Genomic DNA, 26,033 nt, shown 5'->3' on the forward strand with positions numbered 1-26,033 from the left:
AAGTAGTGTGAATAAAGTTAGTGGCTTGTCAAGAGACTGCTAGCGATATAGGGTGATAAGTTATGGAATAAATAAAGCCTGAGTGAAATACTGGATGTGTATCTGCATCAGTATAATACCACCCAGCACTATATAGTGACACAGTAGTGACACTGGCACATGGGTATAAACAGAGGAGGGCTGGTTATAGGATCAGTGGTATCTGCATCAGTATAATAACACCAAACACTATATAATGACACAGTAGTGACACTGGCACATGGGTATAGCCAGAGGAGGGCTGGTTATAGGGTCAGTGGTATCTGCATCAGTATAATAACACCCAGCACTATACAATGACACAGTAGTGACACTGGCACATGGGTATAAACAGAGGAGGGCTGGTTATAGGATCAGTTGTATCTGCATCAGTATAATAACACCCAGCACTATACAATGACACAGTAGTGACACTGGCACATGGGTATAGACAGAGGAGGGCTGGTTATAGGATCAGTGGTATCTGCATCAGTATAATAACACCCAGCACTATATAATGACACAGTAGTGACACTGGCACATGGGTATAGCCAGAGGAGCGCTGGTTATAGGATCAGTGGTATCTGCATCAGTATAATAACACCCAGCACTATATAATGACACAGTAGTGACACTGGCACATGGGTATAGACAGAGGAGGGCTGGTTATACGATCAGTGGTATCTGCATCAGTATAATAACACGAAGCACTATATAATGACACAGTAGTGACACCGGCACATGGGTATAGACAGAGGAGGGCTAGTTATAGGATCAGTGGTATCTGTATAATAACACCCAGCAATATATAATGACACAGTAGTGACACTGGCTCATTGGTATAGCCAGAAGAGGGCTGTTTATAAGGTCAGTGATATCTGCATCAGTATAATAACACCCAGCACTATATAATGACACAGTAGTGACACTGGCACATGGGTATAGCACGAGGAGGGCTGGTTATAGGGTCAGTGGTATCTGCATTAATATAATAACACCCAGCACTATATAATGACACAGTAGTGACACTGGCTCATGGGTATAGCAGAGCAGGGCTGGTTATAGGATCAGTGGTCTCTGCATCAGTATAATAACACTGAGCAGACACAGTAGTGACACTGGCTCATTGGTATAGCCAGAGGAGGGCTGGTTATAGTATAAGTGGTATCTGCAAAAATATAAAAACACCCAGAAATATATAATCACACAGTAGTGACACTGGCTCATTGGTATAGCCAGAGGAGGTCTGGTTATAGGATCAGTGGTATCTGCATCAGTATAATAACACCCAGCACTATATAATGGCACAGTAGTGACACTGGCACATGGGTGTAGCCAGAGCAGGGCTGGTTATAGGGCCAGTGGTATCTGCATCAGTATAATAACACCCAGCACTATATAATGACACAGTAGTGACACTGGCACATGGGTGTAGCCAGAGCAGGGCTGGTTATAGGGCCAGTGGTATCTGCATCAGTATAATAACACCCAGCACTATATAATGACACAGTAGTGACACTGGCACATGGGTGTAGCCAGAGCAGGGCTGGTTATAGGATCAGTGGTATCTGCATCAGTATAATAACACCCAGCACTATATAATGACACAGTAGTGACACTGGCACATGGGTGTAGCCAGAGCAGGGCTGGTTATAGGATCAGTGGTATCTGCATTAGTATAACATATGCACTGAGTCATTGATTTCTTCTGACAAATATTAAACTTACTTCCATTTTTACATTCCCATTGTATCATGTGACAGCCATCAACCAATCACAAAATGCATATATACTATATACTGTAAACTCTTATTATTAAGCTGGGGCTTCAGAAGGTGTGCACATTTTGATAATGGAAGGGTGTTTGATAATTGGGAATTGTTTTAAAATTGCATGCTCTTTCTGAATCATGAAGTTCAATTTGGCTTTAGTGTTCCATCTCATATTAAAATTTCAAAGTGTTTTTTGTCCCTTTTAACTACTAGAAAATATCTGGTTGCTTCAATTTCATGTCATAGAAATTTAATTGTATCTATAGGAATATGGTCCATATTTTTTACAGTAAAGGGTAAGTTATCTGATTATTTCTTTTTTTCATTCTAATGTTATTCTTTATTGAAGAGATATCTAGATAGGTAGCTCTTGACATGCCTGAAGAACTACATGACAGGAAATAGTGCTGCCATCTAGTACTCTTGCTAATGTATAACATTGTTGCAAAACTGCTGCCATATATTACTGCAGACACGTGCACACTCCTGAACTGACATCCCTGCTTTTAAACAAAGGATAACAAGAAAACAAAGAAAGTTTATAATAGAAGTAAAGTTATTTAAAATTGTATGTTCTATCTGAATCATGAAATAAATGTTTTGGGTTTTATGTCCCTTTAAGCTCTGAAAAATAATGGTGCAGGTTCCATTATTTTAAAATGTAACACACAGCAGAGGGAAACTGGTAACCCAAAATGGGATAAGCTGAACATTATTAAAACTTAAAGGGCTATTAAACCCACATTTTTTCTTTAATGATTCAGATAGAGCATACAGTTTTAAACAACATTCCAATTTACTTCTATTATCTAATTTGCTGCATTTTTTAGATATCCTTTGTTAAAGAAATAGCAATGCACATTGGTGAGCCAATCACATGAGGCATCTATGTGCAGCCACCAATCAGAAGCTACTGAGCCTATCTAGATATGCTTTTCAGGAAAGAGTATCAAGAGAATGAAGCAAATTAGATAAATAAAGTAAATTAGAAAGCTGTTTAAAATGGTATACTCTATCTGAATCATGAAAGAAAAAATATAGGTTTAATGTCTCTTTAAACTAAATGTATGGGAACATTTAGAAATATCATATAGACAAAATTGTAACAATCATAATTGTTTCTCACTATAAAAAACATAAATACACAATCACATACAAACTATACCATTGGGCCAATGCCAAAGATATGTAAGCTAAATTATGCAGGCTGTTCTCAGAGCTCCTGCTAACAACCTTTTAGACAGTGCTCATAGCACATATATACTGTACCATTAAAACTAAATAACACAAATGCACTCCAGTGTAAAAGTATAACGTTCCAAAAGGAAGTGTGCATTAGACAGATTATCAGATGCACATCTGGCAAACAGGAATGCAGAGGAATGGATGATACATCCACAGTCAAGATAGGCAGCTTAAAACTGACAGACAGTAGCAAAAATGAAGAAAAGTGCAGTAAGTATAACCCTGTATCATTGTCAAAATCAAATACTACAAGTAAACTTCATCCATCTTATATCAACTCAGCTATAAGGGTCAAACAGAATAGGATGCTTAGTTTTCATTAGAACAGTTACTTGAAATATACTGTTTTGTCAGATTAGGACCAGTACGCTTTTCTTTGCCAGGTCTTGATAAGCTTATTGAGGGTGATATTCACGGCTTGAGCAGCAATGTAACATAATACTACAGCCACCAAAAATATATTTTGAGAATGAAAATCACTCAACCCATTAATGTGATGAGATTTGAGAAGTCAGACTATTAAATATGATCAGTCCCTTTGGTTCAGTTTATTAAATGTACAAAGGGCCTCGTGTTACAATGAACTGGTAGATATATTGCATAAGCATTGTGATAAGGATAGGATGAAGACTTCAGACCCTCTTCTGGACGGATCGGTGATAGCCGGCGTGGTGAAGATAAGGTAGGGAGATCTTCAGGGGCTTAGTGTTAGGTTTTTTAAGGGGGATTTGGGTTAGATTAGGGGTATGTGGGTGGTGGGTTGTAATGTTAAGGGGAGTATTGTATGTTTTTTTTTAAATGCAAAATAGCTGTTTTCTTTGGGGCATGCCCCGCAAAAGGCCCTTTTAAGGGCTGGTAAGGTAAAAGAGCTGTTAACTGTTTATTTTAGAATAGGGTAGGGCATTTTTTTATTTTGGGGGCTTTGTTATTTTTTTAGGGGGCTTAGAGTAGGTGTAATTAGTTTAAAATTCTTGTAATCTTTTTTATTTTTTGTAATTTAGTGTTTGTTTGTTTTTGTAATTTAGTTTAGTTGATTTAATTGTAGATAATTGTAGATAGTTTAGTTAATTAATTTATTGATAGTGTAGTGTTAGGTTTAATTGTAACTTAGGTTAGGATTTATTTTACAGGTAATTTTGTACTTATTTTAACTAGGTAGCTATTAAATAATTATTAACTATTTAATAGCTATTGTACCTAGTTAAAATAAATACAAAGTTGCCTGTAAAATAAATATAAATGCTAAAATAGCTACAATATAATTATTTGTTATATTGTAGCTATATTAGGGTTTATTTTACAGGTAAGTATTTAGCTTTAAATATGATTAATTTATTTAATAAGATTTATTTTATTTCGTTAGATTTAAATTAAATTTAACTTAGGGGGGTGTTAGTGTTAGGGTTAGACTTAGCTTTAGGGGTTAATACATTTATTAGAGTAGCGGTGAGGTCCGGTCGGCGGATTACGGGTTAATACTTGAAGTTAGGTGTCGGCGATGTTAGGGAGGGCAGATTAGGGGTTAATACTATTTATTATAGGGTTTTTGAGTCCGGAGTGAGGCGGTTTAGGGGTTAATACATTTATTATAGTGGCGGTAAGGTCCGGTTGGCAGATTAGGGGTTAATAAGTGCAGGTAGGTAGCGGCGACGTTGGGGGGGGGCAGATTAGGGGTTAATAAATATAATATAGGGGTCAGCGATGTTAGGGGCAGCAGATTAGGGGTACATAGCTATAATGTAGGTTGCGGCGGTGTACGGAGCGGCAGATTAGGGGATAATAATAATATGCAGGGGTCAGCGATAGCAGGGACGGCAGATTAGGTGTTAATAAGTGTAAGGTTAGGGGTGTTTAGACTCGGGGTTCATGTTAGGGTGTTAGGTGCAGACTTAGGAAGTGTTTCCCCATAGGAAACAATGGGGCTGCATTAAGAGCTGAACGCGGCTTTTTTGCAGGTGTTAGGTTTTTTTTCAGCTCAAACTGCCTCATTGTTTCCTATGGGGATATCGTCCACGAGCACGTTTTTGAAGCTGGCCGCGTCCGTAAGCAACGCTGGTATTTAGAGTTGCAGTGGCGGTAAATTATGCTCTACGCTCCCTTTTTGGAGCCTAACGTAGCCCTTCAGAGAACTCTCAATACCAGCGTTATTTAAAAGGTGCGGGGGAAAAAAGACACGCGTAGCTAACGCACCCCTTCTAACGCAAAACTCTAAATCTAGGTGTATATAAATATAATTGTGTTGGTTATGCAAAACTGGGGAATGGGTGATAAAGGGATTATCTTTTTAAACAATATAAATTCTGGAGTAGACTGTCCCTTTAATGGTGGTTTGGGCATAAACTTAATGCAGAGAACCAACATTAATTTTGCAACATCTGCACTGCATTTTATATTGCCCATAAGCTGTTGTTCCACAGATACAAAGTTACCAAATAGGGTTTGTAGTAGCACTGCGGCCAGGTGCATATAACATTCATAGTATACTGTCACTAATATGTTTTAATGAGTCTGATAAAAATCAATAACTGTCAATATAACTTGTGAGCTACACCAATATCTAAATTACTCAATTTGGTGGCACTCAATAGTGAGGGTTCTGTCACTTTATCATTTCCCTAGCTGGATTACTTTAATCACCAAATTTACATCTCAGTTTGAAATCAAACTTGAGTTCCTGGGACATTTAAAAGGACATAAAAGAAAAAAATGAAACGTTCATATTTGAGACAGAGGGGCCGAATTATCAAGCTCCGAATAACTCTTCATGCCCCTGTCTAAAGACCACTGCTCCATAATTGTCCGCCTTCTTTGAGGCTGTGGACATCAATCCGCCCCCTACCATGAGATACTTTCCAGGTAGAATCGGAAGCGTATACAAAGCACTGTTGCCATTCAATGCTTAAAGGGACAGTGTACCTCAAAATGATATCACCTGTAATGCATTCTCAGTGATCCATTTTAGAAACCTTTATTTTGTCATTTGAAATACCTAATTATGCCTGTTGTATACTCACCTACAGTACACTGTAAATTTCAGTATTTAAGTAATGGTCCTAGAAAACCTAAGTAAATATGAAACCACCAAAGAAATGACACTCCCAGTGGGAAATTTGGGAGATAGATATTACAATGTTCATTTTCAATTGCTGTCTGGAAGTACTGACATTTGCGTAAACAGAGATAAGTAGGTCAATGTGTATAGAGATAAAGATAAGATAAGGGTGTATGCTGTGCCTAAAAGCTCATCCCATTGAAATGGGCCGTGGTTTCAACTAGCAAACAAAATGTTCTGAAGCTGATATAAAAAATCATTGGAAACTTATTTAAGGGAAACCAATTTCGCAGTACATTGTACCTGTAAGACACAAGCACACTCGGCCAAGCTCGGTCATAGGTGCCGATTTATTAAAAAAACGATGCTGCTTATTCCGCGCAAGCCTTCTAGCTCGCCAGAAATAAGAGTTAAAAAGTAGCGGTCTTAAGACCGCTGCTCCTTAACCCGTCCGCCACCTCTGAGGTGGACGGCAATCATGATTGACACCCCCTGCTAGCGGCCGATTGGCCGCGAATGTGCAGGGGGCAGCATTGCACAAGCATTTCACCAGAAATGCTTGTGCAATGATAAATTGTATGCTTTTGGCATTTAGTGATGACGGGTGAACATGATTCGCTACAGGGAATCATGTCTGCCCGAAATTTGATAAATCGGTCCTTAACCTCAAGCACCAGAGGATACAAATAAAAATAAGTAAATGTAATGATGAAAGTAAATTGCATTTTTTTGCCGAAATTTGTGCTCTCTATCTGAATCAGGAAAGTTTAATTTTGACTTCAGTGTCTGCTTTCACTTTAGTGAATTCACCTCATTGTCTACTATGGTGACAATATATATTGTTATTACTATTAATAACACAAAACATTGCAGCATTACTGTATGAGCAACATGCATCAATTCCAAACATATCAAGTAAAAAAAAAAAACATAATAGTGACTTTCACATAGGGACCTTATTCATGCACACATGCTTTAAGTGCCATGCATATTTATTGGGTCAAATTTGGACAATGACGTTTACAAAAGGACATATGATGACTACAGAGCAGCAAGTGACAATGACAGCAGCAGTGAAAAATAATCAAAATATACACATTACAAGCGTTATTTTTAATATCACCCTATAGCATTTTTCAGTAGAAAGACAATTTTTCAAAATAACATTTTCCAGCATTTTGTATATATATGTTTTTTTTTTTCTTATTAAACAGATGTCAAGCTGGGGAAATAAAAAAAAAATGAGGAACTTCTCTAATTTAGTAAAATACATAACGTGGCATACATTGTAAAACTGTATAAATTGTAGACTGCATATCCCTGGTTACAAAAGTGTATGAGTTTTTTTTTTTTAAAGTAAAATATTATTTTATGTTATTGCATTTTAAATGAAAATAATGTATGTTCTTTTATGTTTTTACTCACTCTAAATGGATTAAATATATAATCAAAGTTGTGCTTTTTGCTACTCCATATATGGACACATTTGATGAACCAATCAGAAGCAGGTATGTATGCTCCAATCAAAGGTTGTATCCTCATCTGGAGCAAAATAGGGATGATGAATGTGTGCTAGTTTCACCACATGTGTAACCTACAAGGATTTCATCACTAAGATTACTTTTAAGGGCCTGTGTTTGAAATAATAAACAATTTCAGATTCTTTTTAAGGGACACATACAATTCATATTTATTCTTAAGTTCACTTGAATCACTAAGGAATTTTGAAAACATTTGTAAACACTGCAAGCTATATGTCAATAACTTCTAACTTCACAGTGACTTTCTGGTCTTAGACACAGATCAGTGAATTTGAGCATAAAACATTTTGTTTATGAGCAGCAAAAACTGCAAGGATCTATTTAGTATTACATTTCTTGTGTTGGTGCAAAGGAGTTTATGAAATTTTAGCCGGAGTTTGTGATTATTATCATTATTTTACAAAATTAATTATAGGCTTTGCTCTAAAATGAACTTATGTGTAGACATGGTCATTTTAATCCATTAAAAAACAGGTCTATTGATGATGTAAGGCAATTATGTAAATGATTAGAACTGATATTTTCCGAACGGAACATACATTTTTTTGCCTTGTGAAGCATTTTCTTAGTGATGTTATAGTATCCCCTCTAGGGCTTGTTTAGAGGCTGTGCCTCCAGAACCTCATCTAGAGACTGTTTTTCTTCCAGAAGCAAGTTTGCAGCACAGCCAATGAGGTGCAGTACTGCCCACCCCACAGCAGGAGTGCTCTCATGTCGAAATGAACATTGAATAGCAAGTTACCTGTACAGATTCTAAGGAAGCACACAAGGGGAGGATAAAACATCCCTTAGAAAATGCTTTATATAAAAATGCAATCCTACAATGCTTCAAAAAAATAACATTTAAACGGACAGTAAACACAAAACATAATACGCATAGCGTGCGCACTAACAATTCTAGTCTGTTATCAATTAATATTGTAGCTGTAAGATTAAAATAAAAACTTTCAAAAGCTCTGCTACAAGGCTATACTGACCTCTCTCACCTCATTTTATTAATATCAAGCAATGGAGCCCATAATAAAGCTGCAACCCACCCCTTCAATTTCCCTTTTGTGCACTACAAGATTTAGACAGTCTGCCCATGGGTGACATATCTGATTGGGCAAGCTAGACAGACAGCATAATACCAGAGATAATTGTGTGAGATGAAGCATTTTCTTTGGCTGTACTGACTATTGCTGATTTTGAGAAAAAAACATACAGCCTTAGGAGTGGCTAAAGGAGTCTTGTAGCAGAACTTTGTAAAGATATTTTTTTTTTCTTGCTACTAAAAGATCAATTTATAGCTCACCAGAATCTTTATTGCACACACTATGCATATTATGTTTAATGTTTAGTGTCCCTTTAATATTCTTTTAATATCTGCATAATCTTTATCTCCTTTTCAAGTTGTGCTTCCATATATCAATGTCATTTGCTTGTTAATAGCTGTTATCATAAACCAAATTAGGTGCTATGTATTAATCCACTCACATGTGAAGAAGCTATTTTTAATTTATTCTTGTAACAAATCAACACATTGTATAAAGGTTTTGAAATGCATCTTAGCAAAAATGTGTGGATCATTCTTACCATTTTCTGCTTTATAAAGCAATTTCCCCAACATATATAAAGGTGAAGGAATATTTTTAAAAATGCCCTATAAATGTATGATATAATACTTTTACATTAAAAGGAAGTTAAAAAAAAAAGCTCTAAACTTATCAGGCATATAAAGGGGAGTCATATTTAAGCAGGTTGAAATATATTTTTTCATGAAACAAGGTTAAGCTGCTAAGCTTTTTTCAATGACTAACAAAAAGCAATACTGGGCTTTATTGGTGAACTGTGACATACCCCTGAATCATAAAAACAAAAGTATTGTCTGAACAGGAATATCTGTTGTATAGTAACCCCCCAAAAAATGGAAACAAACCAAACAAATGCTTTCTAAAATGGCTTTATATCCCTTTAACTCATAGCAGTTTGAAATGACATTTTTATGTTTGGCTACAAACTATGTGAATTTATCTAACCATCATTGTTTTCTTGCATTTTTCATGATACACTGCTAATGAATGCATGATAGCTTGGAAGCACATTAATTTGAAATGTCTCATTGGTTCATGCATCAGTACATGCAGTTTGCTTATCGAGCGTTACATACACCTGTGTGGGACTGAGAAGAAGGTTAGCATAAAAATAACACACTCAACAACATTTTAATTTTTTTTTTATCTGACACAATTTTAAAATTCTCAAGCTATTTGTTTGCATGTAAAGCATTTTAATTGATTACTCAGGTTTTAAATAGACATGATATCCAAAAGCTCGATCACTTTAAAGTGATGCAGCGTATCTCTAAGGAGCTGACTAGAAAATATCACATGAACATCTCTATGTAAAAAGAAGATGCTTTGCATTACATTTTTCTCAGTAGCCATATTATAAAGGGAGTTTACTTATCCAATCAAGATGCTTATTGGTGTATCTGGCATGTTATTGCCCTACTCAGTTTAAAACGACATTAAACACATTATCTATTTATATGTGTATATAGGTATTTACCGACATATATACACATATAAATACATAACTACACATGTACACACACACACACACATATATATATATATATATATATATATATATATATATATATAAGTGCACTGGAGCTCTTTGCAGTTAATTGAATGAAAACAATTAAAAACATATTTATGCAATATTCATATTTAATAAAGTGTGTATTTACTGTAAATATTTCACATGTCAATGTTTTGAACATAGCAGAATATGTTATATTTATTTATCAATAGATATTCCTATATATATCTGTATATACCTATACCTATATATAATCATGTGTGTGTATGTGTATATATATATATATATATATATATATATATAGTATATATACAGTATATATATATATATATATATATAGATAGATAGATAGATAGATAGATAGATAGATATAAATATATATGTGTGCAAAAAAAACCCAAATATATATATATATATATATATATATATATATATATATATATATACGTATTTATGAATAAACAGAACATATTCTTCTATGTGAAAAACATTGGAATGTGAAATATTCATAATTTCATGTTGGGTTAGCGCACTTGAGTATATGTGATCTGGATTGTGCATAACTTCTATGGGGGAATATGTTATCACGCACGTGATATTCTATGTTCTGCTTTTTTTTTACCCGATGCACATTAATAGGTTACTTTTAGCGGAGTTGACACTCGAGCGGGAGCGTTAAATCCTGCTCCACTTGTAACTTGGCCCTAAAAAATAATTGATAGAATGATGTGTTCAGAGAAAATATTAGCCTGAGAATAAAATATACATGCATTTTTGAAAATGACAAGAATAAGCATTTGAACCAATGAATGTTTGGATTACAGCTGTATCTGCACACCCACTGTTAACAGGAATTCAGAAAGCCCACAATATTCAGAATTCAGTTACAGGAAAATAAATTAATAATGAAAGTATATTGCAAACTTGATTTACTACATGTAATTAAACATTCTATACTATTATTTCAAATTGTTTAATGACCCTTAAAGGGAGTTTATGATGGAGTCTTGAAAAATAATGATTAAATCCCACAAGATCACAGGTAAACTAGCTTCCTTTTTTGAATAGAGATGATCATGTGATATTTTCTAATCATCTTTATACAGATACCCTGCATAATTTGTAAGCAATTTAGGATTTGAGTAACATGTCCCTTTGTAAACGAAGTGGCTTAGATTCATACAGTTGGTTCATTCTACCCTCAAGAGCTTTGCATAATCATTTAGATGTTGCATGTTAGAGAAAAGGTTAAATATGATTTTTTTTTTCCTCAGAGCCTTCCTTTACTGAGCTCCATTCAAACATGTTTTATAACTGTTGACATTAAAAAAAAAGAGAAAAGAGTTGACTTACATTCTGTTTTCCAACAATGTTATCAAATGGAAGTTCTGGGCTCCATGACCCCTCTGTAAATGTTGTTCCACTGTTTCTTCTGTCAGTGGGACTAACAGACTCTTTCACAATGTCTTCTGGTAAACTCAGCAGATTTTCCTCAGGCTGCTTGATTAAGTATGTCTCAATGTTATGTTTCCTCAAGAACTCATTTCTTTCTTTCCCATGCCCTTCTTCAACATTATAATCCCCATTAAGGCAGTCTAGGGTAGCTTTTGAGATATGAATCCTCCTAAAAATATTCAAATAAAACATAACTGAATATTAAATAATGATGCTAATTTTTAACAAAAATGTTATTATTTAAAAACCAATACTTTCTTCAGAAAATATTAACAAGACATTAAATTAAATCATTAATCAAATCCCACTTAAAATATTGGAGGAGTGACAGCAGGGGGCAGCATTGCATAAATCCGGCTGCAGGCTCTGCAAAGGCAATTTAGTACAAGGGGCTCTTTGACTGTGAAGCAATGCAGTTTTTGTTAGCACATATTGAATACATATTGAAAAGTTTTATTAATGTTCCTTTAGGTAGATCCCAGTAACTACAACTTGTAGATGTTAAACTAAACACTGAAAAGTTAATGTTTGGTAAAAAATAAGTTATTTTTAAACATCAAACTGGACATAACACAAAAATAAGGAGGTCATAGAACACTTTAACAAAAGAAAATATTATTTCTAACAATTCCAACACATGTGAGGGTTCTAGGCCATAGTAGATTAAATTCTATATCGTCCATAGGTATGACAACTACCCTTTAACTGTACCTTGATAGTAAATAGTTATTTACACAATGAGATACATTTTTTTTGAGAAGATCACACAGGTCACATAAAAAAGCAATAATAGAACATGAAATCATAACTTTTAGTAACAAATTTAAAGTAACAAAATGGCGGCAACCAGATTCTACAATATTAACTCCTGCTAAGTTGGCCAGTGGCACAGGCATGCTGATTTACTAGCTGCTGTATCCTCAAGACTGAGGCACCACTACAGGAGCTATATGGCCCACCACAAAAGCAAGAAGGAGCACCCCCAGACCCACACCTGAAAACATCACTTCTCTGCATTGGCCATCACTCAACCCTCTCTGCCTGCCACCTGAGCCAAGATTAGCCACTGCAGCTTGGGAGTAAGCAGCTCCAAACCTTCAAGACCCTAAGCTAGCTAGATGTGAAGAAAGTTACCCTTGATGGGAGACAATAAAGATGGCCCTGGACTAACCAAAACGAGGATGACTTAATCATAATGAAGCTATATACACCAATTACCAACCATTATCCTGTGGCAAGCAGCAGGTAAGTTAAAATACTTCAGGAAGCCAAGGGGCCAGATTTGCATGTGGACCTTTCTTTTGAATAAGACCCACCTTAAAAACTGCAACCCTACTGCCCACAGGTAAACATAAACTCGCTGTTCTCTCCTAAGGGGCTTAATAATTTGTTGCGTTCCAGGCTAAAAGCAAACCAAAGTAACATAAGTAAAATAAAAAACTTCCTAAAATTACAAGAAAGTTTAATTTTGATTTGCATGTTCCTTTAAACTTTAAAGGAACATGCAAATCAAAATTAAACTTAGACACAGTGCTTTAAAGTTTAAAGCACTGACACCTACATCAAACAGGTACTAGTATTCAAATGTCTAATGTTTGAATTGACAATTACCCTGCTTGTGCCTGGTGTATGGTCTTTACACTAGGTCAAGACAGGTAGGTTTACATGGACATATTGACAAGTCAAAAAAATAGTCACTGGATTGTGATACTGCCATAAAAAAATATATATTTTACTATTTTCACTGAAAGTAATGAGAAGTGGAATTACTAGATGAGTTTGGGTAAATATTCTGGAGTTAGAAAATTGATCTCATGAAAGTCACAACTATCGATTGGGTCAAATAGCTGCTAAAGGAATATGGTCTTGCAATGCTTATCTTATTCATTATCATTTTGTGAACTCTGTACAAGGTGAATGCTTATTGTTATGTAATTGTATCATTTATGTTATTTTATGCAGATTAGATCAATAACTGAAATTTCTTTACTGGAGTTGAATATGTGGAATAAGAAGTAATTGATATGGAAGAAAGAGCACCAGGTTTGAACACAAGGTTACAAAGTATTATTATAAAGAATGACAAGGATATTAATTTAAATTCCTATAAAATTGACTTTTTTCTGCTTTGGACAAAAACATTTTATTTGTGAATTGAAATTCAAAAGAGAGGATGCATAATTTAGCTAAACCCAGAGGCTTAACCAAGATTTGTCCAGGAATGTGATAACACTTTCAAATTACTAGTAAATATTAGCAACATTGAGGTATTTTTCTGACAAAATGTTATTAAATAACTTTCTCCAACATAATGAGCCATCTTTAATTTAAATGTAGAATTTCCCGTAAGCTTTTGATTCATTTCAATGATGTATGGACCACTTAACAAAGTCCTTCAGAAGAATAGAAAATTATAAACTCCTGAACAGTATCACATTTTCCAAATGCAGAAAGTATAATCTTACTTGCACTTCAATCATTTTATCAGATACATTGAACTAAAAGCAGTTTTTATAGATAGTGGATTTCACTGGGTTTTAGTTGTTAACAAAAGAAAACAAGATTATAGTAGCATGTAGTGATACATTTTTATTGGAGTAACACTCCATATTTAAAGATAAGGTTCTGAAAGTAAGATAGGATAGGACTATTATAAGTAGCATACTGAATATTTAATAATATATTTGTATGAATTGTTGAAATGAGCACAAATATTCTCGATGAATTGTCTCAAGGTTACTCAAAATGAAATCTTCCATAAAATGATGGATTGTAAAAATGTCACAGTCTGCTTTCATTTTGCTGCCTTATTTTCATGTAATTTACCTCTAAAAATTGTGTTTTCCACTTTTAGATGGAGGACTGGAATCATCCCGATCCAATATGATTGGGCTGAATTACGGCCCCTGCTAGCGGCCGATTGGCCACCAGTGAGCAGGGAGTGGCATTGCACAAGCATTTCACAGAAATGCTTGTGCAATGTTAAATGCTGACAGTGTTTGCTGTAGACATTTAGCGAGGTCAAGCGGACATGATTCGCTAGAGCGAATCATGTCCGCTCGACTGTTGTTAAATCTACCCCTTGGCCTGTTAATTCACAGACAATTTGCAGGTCTACAGTTTTTACATACACAAAAACAAAATAAATCCTTGCACAATTGCGCTTACTTAACAAAATAAAGCATTTCTAACTAATGTTAAGAACTAACTATCTAACTAATATTAAGTTATAATCTTTGCCCCAAGAGAATTCTTTAGTACCTGCTTCACATTATGCATTACACACCGGATTACAAGATATTTCAAAATGTTTGGCGCTGTTCTAAAAGTAAAGATGGTCCCTAAATTCTTCCTACCGCCATCTTCTTCCCCATAGTTTTTTTCAGGATTGCTCTCGTGCCAGTGTAAGTCAATGATGCCACAACGTTGTGCAGTACCTATTGCATATGCGCAGTGTATGTAATACCAACAGAGCAATGCCGAAAGAGCTAGGGAACGTATTTAGTATTGAACCAGCTCTTCTAGCTGCAACTTTGTGCAAACCTCTGCTGGTATTGCGTCAGACCAGATATTTATAATACATAGATGTAGACTTACAGTGAGGTTTTTAAACATTATCGATATGACTAGCTGCAATGTGGCTTGTTGAAACAGAAAAGAAATAAGACAAACCTACAAATGCATCTCATATTGATCCAACTCTTCCAGCTGCAACTTTCTGCATTCCTCTGCTGCTTTTGCCTTATGCATGATCCATGCCTTCTGTTGTACCATTATAATTATTGTGGTCAAAACACAATACTGTATTTTTCACATTCATTTAGTGTAAACTGTAGAATGTATTTAACCCTTTGGCTGCCCATGCTTTCGTACACGTGCTGGCCGCCAATAGGTTAACTACTGAGATCTTTTGATGAGTTCTGTATAGAGTAACCTAGTGTGTGTTTACAATATATATATATATATATATATATATATGTGTGTGTGTGTGTGTGTGTAGTCCAATCCTGTGTGCGGTTGACGGTTCTCAAGCCTTCTCTTGAGCTGTAACTAAATTATGCACACAAACTCGCTTATGCTGCCACAGCACTGAGCCTCAGAACGAGTCACTTTGTGGCCAAATCTGTCTTAGGACACCAGGAAAGAAACTCTGGTGTTTTGTGAAGATCAGATTGCTTGTCTTCAGTGCAGCGTTACACACTCTCTCATCGGTAGGGACTAGTGTAATGCACACAAAACATTCTGGATTTTTCGGCACAGTGACATCACTACATGCAAAAAGCGCATGTGCAAAACACAAGGGATGCAAGACAAAGTTTACTTGTGATTCCACATAACATTCAGGCACTTATTTAGTGTGCTGTGATGATGATGATGTCATGCCTAGGCAGAGTTAAGAGGCCAGCTTTATTTTCAGAATGGTGCGAAACATTTTGAAATATCTTATAATTGTGAGTGGAATGAACACTGTGAAGCAGGTAGAAAAGAATACTCTGGGGGCAAAGATTATAGCTATGTAACTTTAACATTCGTGTAGACTGACTCTTGAAACATATATTCTGCCTTTCACATACAGGTTCTAACTAATAGCCTTGGCACACTATTTAACAAGAGCTGATTAACATTAATTTAACTGCAGGCGAGAAAACCTTAGCTTGTTGGGAAAACCTGAACTTGATTCCTCACCTGCAATCCTCTGTCATATCCAAGCTGTTGAGTGGATTACCGGCTCATGATACACAATTAATAGTACATTTTCAATTCCACCAAGAACATTGTAGAATTTGTGGTGAAATATAGATTATATTTTATAAGCAATCCCATTAACTCTGTCTCAATATATTTGTATATGTATATATATATATCTATATATATTGTATCTTGTGTAGCTGTTGCTGGATGTGATTCGTCTTGATGAAGGCTTCTGTGAAAGCCGAAACGTCGACCATTAACAAATGTTGTTATTAAGAATAATAAAAGAAAGCCTTTGCTGACACACAATTATCACAAATCCTGAGAGTGCCCTTCATTCCTAAAACCTGTTTTGTGTGTTCTTTTGAGTATTGCACCCAGGTTCTTGAGATCTACCAAGGTTGGAGTGCTGGAGCACCCGCTGTTTCAATTATATATATATATATATATATATATATATATATATATATATATATATATATATATATATATATATATATATATAAATATATGCTATTAATGCTAAATATAAAGAGACCATGCAGTAATTTTACTTACCCTGGGATTCCACCCGATTCCAGTTTGTTGGCAATATCTACATCCCATGACCATACATCAAACTGCCATTTCCTCAGGCCCAGCACTCCACAAAGAACAGACCCAGAATGAATTCCTATTCTCATGTCAATGTCATGCTTTGTTCTTGATCTTACATACCTACACAAATTTAAGTTAAAAAAGAAAAATGATAATTCAATCTTTTTTTAAAAAACAAATGATTATTCCAAAACAGGGAATCTGTGCAGGGAGTGGAGATATTCTGGCTTTGTTAAAAATGTATTAAAATTGTTAAATGTTGTTTAACGTATGCATTAGTAGACAAAATAATTTGCATATGGATCGATACTTTATTCCTTTAAGTAATTTCATTAAACTCTAAACCTGTCTGTCTGTTCTCCCATTGTTGGTGATAGTTAAGATTGCACAAGAAGTCTCAGGGATTGTCAATAACCCTGGTTAAATCAGTAGAGGGTAATTTTAATCTGCCATCTAATTGGCAAGAGAATCGGCATTGGAAATGTTATAAATGGAGTCCATAGTTAAAGGGACATGAAACCCAAAAAAATCTTCTTTCATGAGTAAGATAGAACATAACATTTTAAACAACTTTCCAATTTTCTTCTATTATCTAATTAGCTTTATTCTCTTGGTATCCTTTGTTAAAAAGCATAGCTAGGTAGGCCCAGGAGCTCGGAGCTAGCTGCTGATTGGAGGTTGCACTTATATGTCTCTTGTCATTGGATTACCTATATGTTCAGCTATCTCCCAGTACTGCATTGTTCCTCCTTTAATAAAGATTACCAAGAGAACGAATCAAGACTGCTAATAAAAGTACATTGGAAAGTTGTTTAAAATCAAATGCTGTATCTGAATCATGAAAGAAAATTTTGGGGCTTCATTTCCATTTAAAGTCAGCTCCAGAAAATCAATGCACTACAAGGACCTAAATGAACACATCTGGTGAGACAATGACAAGAGGCACATTTGTGCAGCCACCAATCACCAGCTGGCTTTAAGTAATGCATTGTTTGTCATGAGCCTACCTAGGTATGCCGTTTGACAAAGAATAGCAAAAGAACAAAGTCAGTTGATAAAATCGCATGCTCTATTTGAATGATGAATGTATATTTATTTTTTACTTTTACGTCCCTTAAATACAATTTACTGCAGCTCAATTTATACATTTGTGGCTTCAATTGCATTTGTTTATTCTCTAGTGTGTAGCTATTGTGGCTATAAATAGAATCTAGGAAATTAGAAATTAGCGAGGCTTATGCAGAATGAGGGATAATCTTATTGACGAAGATAAAAATTCTACAATTGCCTTCATTTTGTAAACATTTTAAGCTCTCAAGGATTTCCCACTTCAGTGAATATAAGGTTAAAAAATACTCTTCTGGATCAACTAATATTAAGTGAGAATTCCTACCAAATGTTAGCATTTCCTGCAATAGTAATAATTACTCACATCATTGTTAATGACCAGGCACTATTAACGTGTTTTGTTCACAAGGACTAATGAGTAATTAAGTAGAAAAAAATATCCTGATAACACAAATTATGTTTCCTTTACTTATTAAATCCTTTCTATTTAGAAAAAAAAAAGAAATATTCAATTTCCTTGCCTATTCTATTGAATCCTTCATAAGGTTTAGTTTAGTTTTCATTACAATTAGAATACAAATGTAATCATGACTTAAAAACAAAAACTTTCCTATTTATCTCTATTGTCAAGTGTATCTATTTCTATTTGTATCCTGTATTCAAAATGATCTCCTTTCCTTGACAGCATACCTACATAGGCTTATGAGCATGAATGTGTCTTACAAAGTAACATAATAGATGAGGTTGAAAGAAGACAGAAGTACATCAAGTTCAACCTACACAAAGCGGTCAAGAGTAGAAAAGAAGCTGACTATTGAACTTACCGTAAACAATTAGAAAGTTGATCCATTTAACACAAACAATCATATTCCTGTATTCAAGAAATGTATCTATGCTATTTTTAAATGTATCTAAGGTATCGGCATTTGATTGTTCTTACCATGAAAATATGTATGTTACTGGAGATTAAATCTCCTTTCATCTAACCTTAAACTGTGAGCTCTTTTCACAAACAACTGACTTGGAATAAACAATTCTTCTGCCATCTCTGTATATGGGCCTAACATATATTTATACAAAGTATACTTATCACCTCTCAAACACCTTTTTTCTAGAGTTAACAAACACAATTTGGCTAACCTCTCTTCGTAGTTTAAATCTTTCATTCACCTCATTAGTTTTGTGTCCCTTCTCTGAACTTTTTCTAATACTGCAATGTCCTTTTTTAAAATTAGTCCCCAGAACTGCACTCCATACTCAAGGTGAGGTCTTGCCAGGAATTTATACAGTGAGAATTATGTTTTCTTTCATTGCATCTATGCCTCTTTTATTACTTGATAGTATCTTGAGCACTATAAGCTAGAAGTGCTTGCAACAATGTTTGTAACAATTGTATACATTGATGCAAACACTACTACCATAATGTTCTCAAGATATCTGCATGTTACTGAGTCTAAGAATTCCATCACAGAAGAGAGTTACATTAAAGTGAATGCAATTTGATTAAAAAGAGGGGCACTTTAAGTCATCAAAATTTGCATTTCACTCTTGTTGTGAACATACTTACCCTTTTAATCTTGACAGCCGCTCCAGCTTCCCCCGGTCATTGCAAGCCTCTTCCTATGTCAGAAATGACGGATCGGTCATCCTCCAATCATTGTTTCCCCTCAGGGGAATCAGTGTCTTATTCAACGCCGTGATTGGAGAAAGCCGGATTCCTCTTTTAATACCCAGGAAGAGGCTTTGCGACGGGCGAAGGAAGCCATGCAGTGGCTTTTTAAGATTAAAAGGTAAGTATTTTCACAACACAAGTGAAATGTAAATTTTCATGAATTAAAGTGCCCCTGTTTTTAATTGAATTTTTAAAAACCGGGCACTTTTTCATCAAAATTTACATTCACTTTAAAAAAAAGAAGTACATTGGACAATATGTAAGTAAATTGCATTTTCAATTACCAGAATGATTAAACTTAAGTCTGACTTAAATAATTAATATTTCTGACTAGTGTGACAGATTGTATATCCTTGTTGTCTTTATGCAACCTAATGCCCTCAGTGCAAAACTTCAATGGCTTTTTCTATCCCCTTACAACCCTATTCCATAATGTTTCTTTACTGTGAATATGGGGTAAAACATAGGGCTAGATTACAAGTGATGCACTAGCTGTTGATCACAGGCAATATTGGGTTTTTGCGCACGTCCAACAGAACGCTCATATTACCAGTTGAAAGTAAACACAATCATGAGAGCACAAATGCATTTTATGTTCATTGGTTTAACGAGACTGAAAACCTAGAGTAAGGAATAGTGTGTTAAAAAATGTTGCACTAAACACAACATAAATATATTGAAAACTACAGCTGCACTCATATAAACACTATCCATATAAAAAAAAGTTATAAGGGTTTAAAGGTATAAGGTATACTAGTCCTAAAGCCGTGTGTACACGGGACAATTTTTTTAAGTACCGCTGTCCCACCCCTTGTTCTCTCTCTCCCCCCTCTTTTTTTGAGCTCTCTCTCCCCCCTCTCTTTTGCGCTCTCTCTCCCCCTTTTTGCTCTCTCTCTCTCCCCTCTATTTTGCTCTCTTTCTCTAACTCCTCTCTCTTTTTCTCTCTTTCTCTCTCCCCCTCTCTTTTGCTCTCTTTCTCACCCCCCTCTCTTTTGCTCTCTCTCCCCTCTTTTTTGCTCTCTCTCCCCTCTTTTGCTCTCTCTCTCCCCCTCTTTTGCTCTCTCCCTCGCTTTTGCTCAGTCTCTCCCTCTCTTTTGCTCTCTCTCCCCTCTCTATCTTACTCTCTCTGCCCCCTCTCTTTTGCTCTCAACCCCCCTCTCTTTTGCTCTCTCTCCCCCTCTCTTCTGCTCTCTCTCCCCTCTCTTCTGCTCTCTCTCTCCCCTCTTTTGCTCTCTCTCTCCACTTTTTTGCTCTCTCTCTCCCCCTCTTTTGCTCTCTCTCCCACCTCTCTTTTGCTCTCTCACCCCTCTTTTGCTCTTTCTATCCCCCTCTCTTTTGCGCTCTCTCTCTCCCCCTCTTCTGCTCTCTCTCCCCTCTCTTCTGCTCTCTCTCCCCCTCTTTTGCTCTCTCTCTCCACTTTTTGCTCTCTCTCTCCCCCTCTTTTGCTCTCTCTCCCACCTCTCTTTTGCTCTCTCACCCCTCTTTTGCTCTTTCTATCCCCCTCTCTTTTGCTCTCTCTCTCTCCCTCCCCTCTTTTTTGCTCTCTCTCTCTCTTTCCCCCTCTCGTTTGCTCTCTCTCTCCCTCCTCTCTTTTGCTCTCTCTCTCTCTCCCCCTCTCTTTTGCTATCTCTCTCCCACCCCTCTCTTTTGCGCTCTCTCTCTATTCCCCCCCTCTCTTTTGCTCTCTCTCTTTTGCTCTCTCTTTCCCCCTCTTTTGCTCTCTTTCTCCCCCTCTCTTTTGCTCTCTCCCTCTTCTCTTTTGCTCTCTCTCATCCCTCCTCTCTTTTGCTTTCCCCCTCTGTTTTGCTCTCTCCCCTCTGTTGCTTTCTCCCCCGCCCGGCTACGCCCACTCGTCATGCCTGCCGGCCACATCCCCATCACAACACGCCAGCTCGGCCATGCCCCCATCATGACATGCCCGACCACACCCCGATCACACTTTCTCTGCTGCTCAAGGCCAGGTATGTTTGTCCTACTATATATTTACTGTACAGACATTGCAATGTTCTTCACATACAATTTTTTTTATTGTAAATATATATATATATATATATATATTCCTATACTTATCTTTATATAAATATATATATAACTATTTATATATCTATTCCTATAGAAATATATGTATAGACATCTATTTTACATTAATAGTATATATATATATATATATATATATATACAGTATCTCACAAAAGTGAGTACACCCCTCACATTTTTGTAAATATTTGATGAAATTACACTTTGCTACAATGTAAAGTAGTGAGTGTAAAGACTGTATAACAGTGTACATTTGCTGTCCCTTCAAAATAACTCAAAACACAGCCATTAATGTCTAAACTGTTGGCAACAAAAGTGAGTACACCCCTAATTGGAAATATTCAAATTGGGCCCAATTAGCCATGTTCCCTCCGTGATGTCATGTGACTTAGTGTTACAAGGTCTCAGGTGTAAATGGGGAGCAGGTGTGTTAAATTTGGTGTTATCGTTCTCACACTCTCTCATACTGGTCACTGGAAGTTTAACATGGCACCTCAGGGCAAAGAACTCTCTGAGGATCTGAAAAAAGAATTGTTGCTCTACATAAAGATGGCCTAGGCTATAAGAAGATTGCCAAGATCCTGAAACTGAGCTGCAGCATGGTAGGCAAGACCATACAGCGGTTTCACAGGACATGTTCCACTCAGAGCAGACCTCACCATGGTCGACCAAAGAAGTTGAGTGCTCGTGCTCAGCGTCATATCTAGAGGTTGTCATTGGGAAATAGACATATGAGTGCTGCCAACAGAGCTCAGACCATACGCCACGCACTGCATCAAATTGGTCTGCATAGCTGTTGTCCGAGAAGGAGCCTTTTCTAAAGATGATGCACAAGAAAGCTCGCAAACTGTTTGACAAGCAGACTAAGGACATGGATTACTGGAACCATGTCATGTGGTCTGATGAGACCAAGATAAACTTATTTAGTGCCTTTATTTGTTTCAACTGTTCACCATTCTCAGCTGCAATGGCAGCCCACGGGCAAAACATTTTTTTGCTAAGAGGTGACGTTTTCACCTCTTAGACAATAGCCTTGCGGGAAATCCAGTTTGTTGCCCATAGGAGCCGGATTTACCACACAGCTATTTGCTAAGAGGTGAAAACGTCACCTCTTAGCAAAATATTTTTTTGCCATGGGCTGCTGTAGCAGCTAAGAATGGTGAACGGTTGAAACGATTAAAGGCACTTTCTGCATGAAGTATCCTATACTTCATGAATGAAAGTGCCCTTTATTTGTTTCAACAGTGAACCCTAGCATTTCAAAAACTCTATGGTTGACTTTAAATATACATTTACAAAATGTTCTGAATCTTTTTAGTGCACTATTTCGGAGGTACCAGCTCCTATTGAGCATGCACAAGAATTAATTGATAAGTTTTACACACATCCCTCTCTCCCCAATAGCCCACCCACTCCTAACTGATTATTATTATTATTATTATCAGGTATGTGTAGAGCGCCAACAGGTTCTGCACCGCTATGAACATAGGTGGTATATAAAAAAACAATTACAGGGATCAAATGGGTAGAGGGTCCTGCCGAGAGTTGCACTGTTGTAGTCGGTTCTTATGAAGGTGAACTACAAACATCTGGGCTCATAGTCTTACATGCTATGCAGTTTAAGGAGATAGCAGTGGAGATAGGAAGGTTAGTGTAGGTTGTAAGCGTCCCTAAATAGTAGAGTCTTCAGGGAGCACATGAAGCTTTTAAAAGTAGGTGAGAGCGAGGCAGAGAGTTCCATAAGATGGGAGCCAGTCTGGAGAAATCTTGTAAACGGGAATGTGAGGAGGTAACAAGAGAGGAGGAGAGTAGGAGATCATGAGCGGAGCGAAGGGGACGGGAGGGAGAACGACTTCTAAGGAAGATGAGCCTGACAGAGGCATTCATTATGGATTGTAAAGGAGCTAGGCGGTGGCTAGAGAGACCAGAAAGGATGGAGTTGCAGTAGTTGAGGTGGGAAAGGATGAGAGAGTGGATTAAAATCTTAGTTGTGTCTTGTGTAAGAAAATGTCTAATTTTAGCGACATTTTTACGGTGGAAGCAGCAGGCTTTAGCCAAGACCTGAATGGGAGGAGTGAAAGAAAGATCTGAGTCAAGTGTGACCCCAAGACATCGGGCATGTGAGGTTGGGGTAATGATAGAGTTATCAACAGTTATAGAGACATGGGGGGTGGAGATTTTGGAAGAAAGGTGGAAAATAAGGAGTTAAGTTTTGGAGAGATTTAGCTTAAGGTAGTGAGAGGACATCCAAGATGAGATATGAGAGAGACAGTTAGTGACATGGATTAGCAAGGAAGGAGATAGTTCTGGTTCTTATAGGTGGATTTGGGTATCGTCGGCATACAAATGATAATGAAACCCATGGGACTTTATTAAGGAACCTAATGAGGACGTGTAGATTGAGAAGAGAAGGGGACCAAGGACAGAGCCTTGCGGTACCCCAACAGAAAGAGGTAACGGGGCAAAGGATGCCCCAGAGAAGGCTACACTAAAGGTACAGTTAGACAGATAGGAAGAGAACCTAGAGAGAGCTGTGTCGCAGATGCCGAAGGATTGGAGGGTATGGAGCAAAAGAGGGTGGTCGACAGTATCAAAGGCTGCAGACACATCAAGGAGGGTAAGTAGAGAGAAGTGACCTTTGGATTTTGCTGTTAATAGGTCATTGGTAACCTTAACAATTGCTGTCTCTGTTGAGTGAAAGGGGTGAAGTCCAGGTTGCAGTGGATCAAGAAAGGAGTTTAATGTAAGGAAATGGGATAGATGTGCATATACTAACTTTTCAAGAAGCTTTGAGGCAAGAGGGAGTAGGGAAATAGGGTGGTAGTTGGATGGGGAGGTTGGATCGAGAGAAGGTTTTTTGAGGATAGGTGTGACTAATGCATGTTTAAAGGACCAGAAAACACAGTAGATTTGCATAATTAACAAATGCAATATAACAAGACAATACAATAGCATTTACTCTGAATTTCTAATGAGTAGTAGATTTTTTTCCAACAAATTTCAGTTATGTATATTTCCACTTCCCCTGTACCATGTGATAGCAATCAGCTAATCACAAATGCATATAGTATAGTCTGTGAATTCTTTCACATGCACAGTAGGAACTGGTGACTCAAAAAGTGTAAATATAAAAGACACATTTTTTTTTAATGGAAGTAAATTGGAAAGTTGTTTAAAGTGAATGTAAATTTTGATGCCAAAGTGCCCGGTTTTTAAAAATTTGATTAAAAACAGGGGCACTTTAATTCATCAAAATTTACGTTTCACTTGTGTTGTGAAAAAATAAAACTTACCTTTTAAACTTGACAGCAGCTCTAGCTTCCTCCGGTCGCCGCAAGCCATTTCTGATGTCAGAAATGATGAATAGGTCATCCTCCAATCACGGCTTCCCCCCCGCGGGAATCAGTGCCTGATTCAATGCCGTGATTGGAGGAAGCCGGATTCCTCATTTTAGATTCAGGAAGAGGCTTTGCGACGGGTGGAGGAAGCTGGAGCTGCTGTCAAGATTAAAAGGTAAGTTTTTCCACAACAGGAGTGAAATGTAAATTTTGATGAATTAAAGTGACACTTCTTATTAACTTCTAATTAAGAAACTTCTTATTAAGATTAACTAGTTAATTAACTGGTTAATCTTAATACCATAACCCCTTATTTACTAATCACTTACAACTTTCACAACTGATATAACAGATTGTGAGACTTTTGTCTTCTTCTATGCTACATTGATTACTTATAAGCTTTCCTAGCCCTAAAATTCAAACACTATTATACGGTAACACATTACATAAGGGCCTGAGACATAGCATCATGGTATTCTTATCTTTTACTTCTGTATTCCCACTCTCTTCTGCTTTTCCCAATTATTGTCTAGTCTGCTATTTCTATGCTCTGTCTTCCCTCTTCTTTTGTTTCAAATCACTCCTCTTTCAGAAACCCTTTTTATCAATAATTCACTTTGTATAGAAGTTAATTTACTAATGATTGTTGTTCAAGGAAAGTTTTCACCTGTGTTTTTTTTTTTTTAAGTTTTGTCTTAGTCGCAAGCAAGTACTGTACCCATGTATAGTGCTACATTTAATGTTGACATTTTCTTACTAACGGATGATCATAATCTGCTGAAATCACAAAATCATCTTGCAGTGACAGAACCTCCAAAATCTATAAATATTTTTTTTTTTGTGTTCAACATAATGACAATGTATATATTACAGTCTCTTTACTGTCAAGCTAGAAAATGCTTCAAGTGTAATCCCAATAGAACAAGACAAACAAAAGAACAAGACAACGCCCACTTGTGG

General features: G+C 36.5%; 1 protein-coding gene across 1 annotated transcript in view; it reads right to left on the reverse strand.

The window, feature by feature from the left end:
• Positions 1–26,033, reverse strand: part of ADCY8 (adenylate cyclase 8) — a 937,503-nt gene that overhangs the window by 305,331 nt on the left and 606,139 nt on the right. The window contains exons 6-7 of the mRNA XM_053715945.1: positions 16,920–17,078; positions 11,568–11,838 (exon numbers count right to left, since the gene is read on the reverse strand). Of these exons, the coding sequence (XP_053571920.1) occupies positions 11,568–11,838; positions 16,920–17,078 (430 nt within the window). The remainder of the gene's footprint in view (positions 1–11,567; positions 11,839–16,919; positions 17,079–26,033) is intronic.

The sequence above is a fragment of the Bombina bombina genome, chromosome 5, assembly GCF_027579735.1.
Source record: "Bombina bombina isolate aBomBom1 chromosome 5, aBomBom1.pri, whole genome shotgun sequence".
Classification (NCBI taxonomy): domain Eukaryota; kingdom Metazoa; phylum Chordata; class Amphibia; order Anura; family Bombinatoridae; genus Bombina; species Bombina bombina.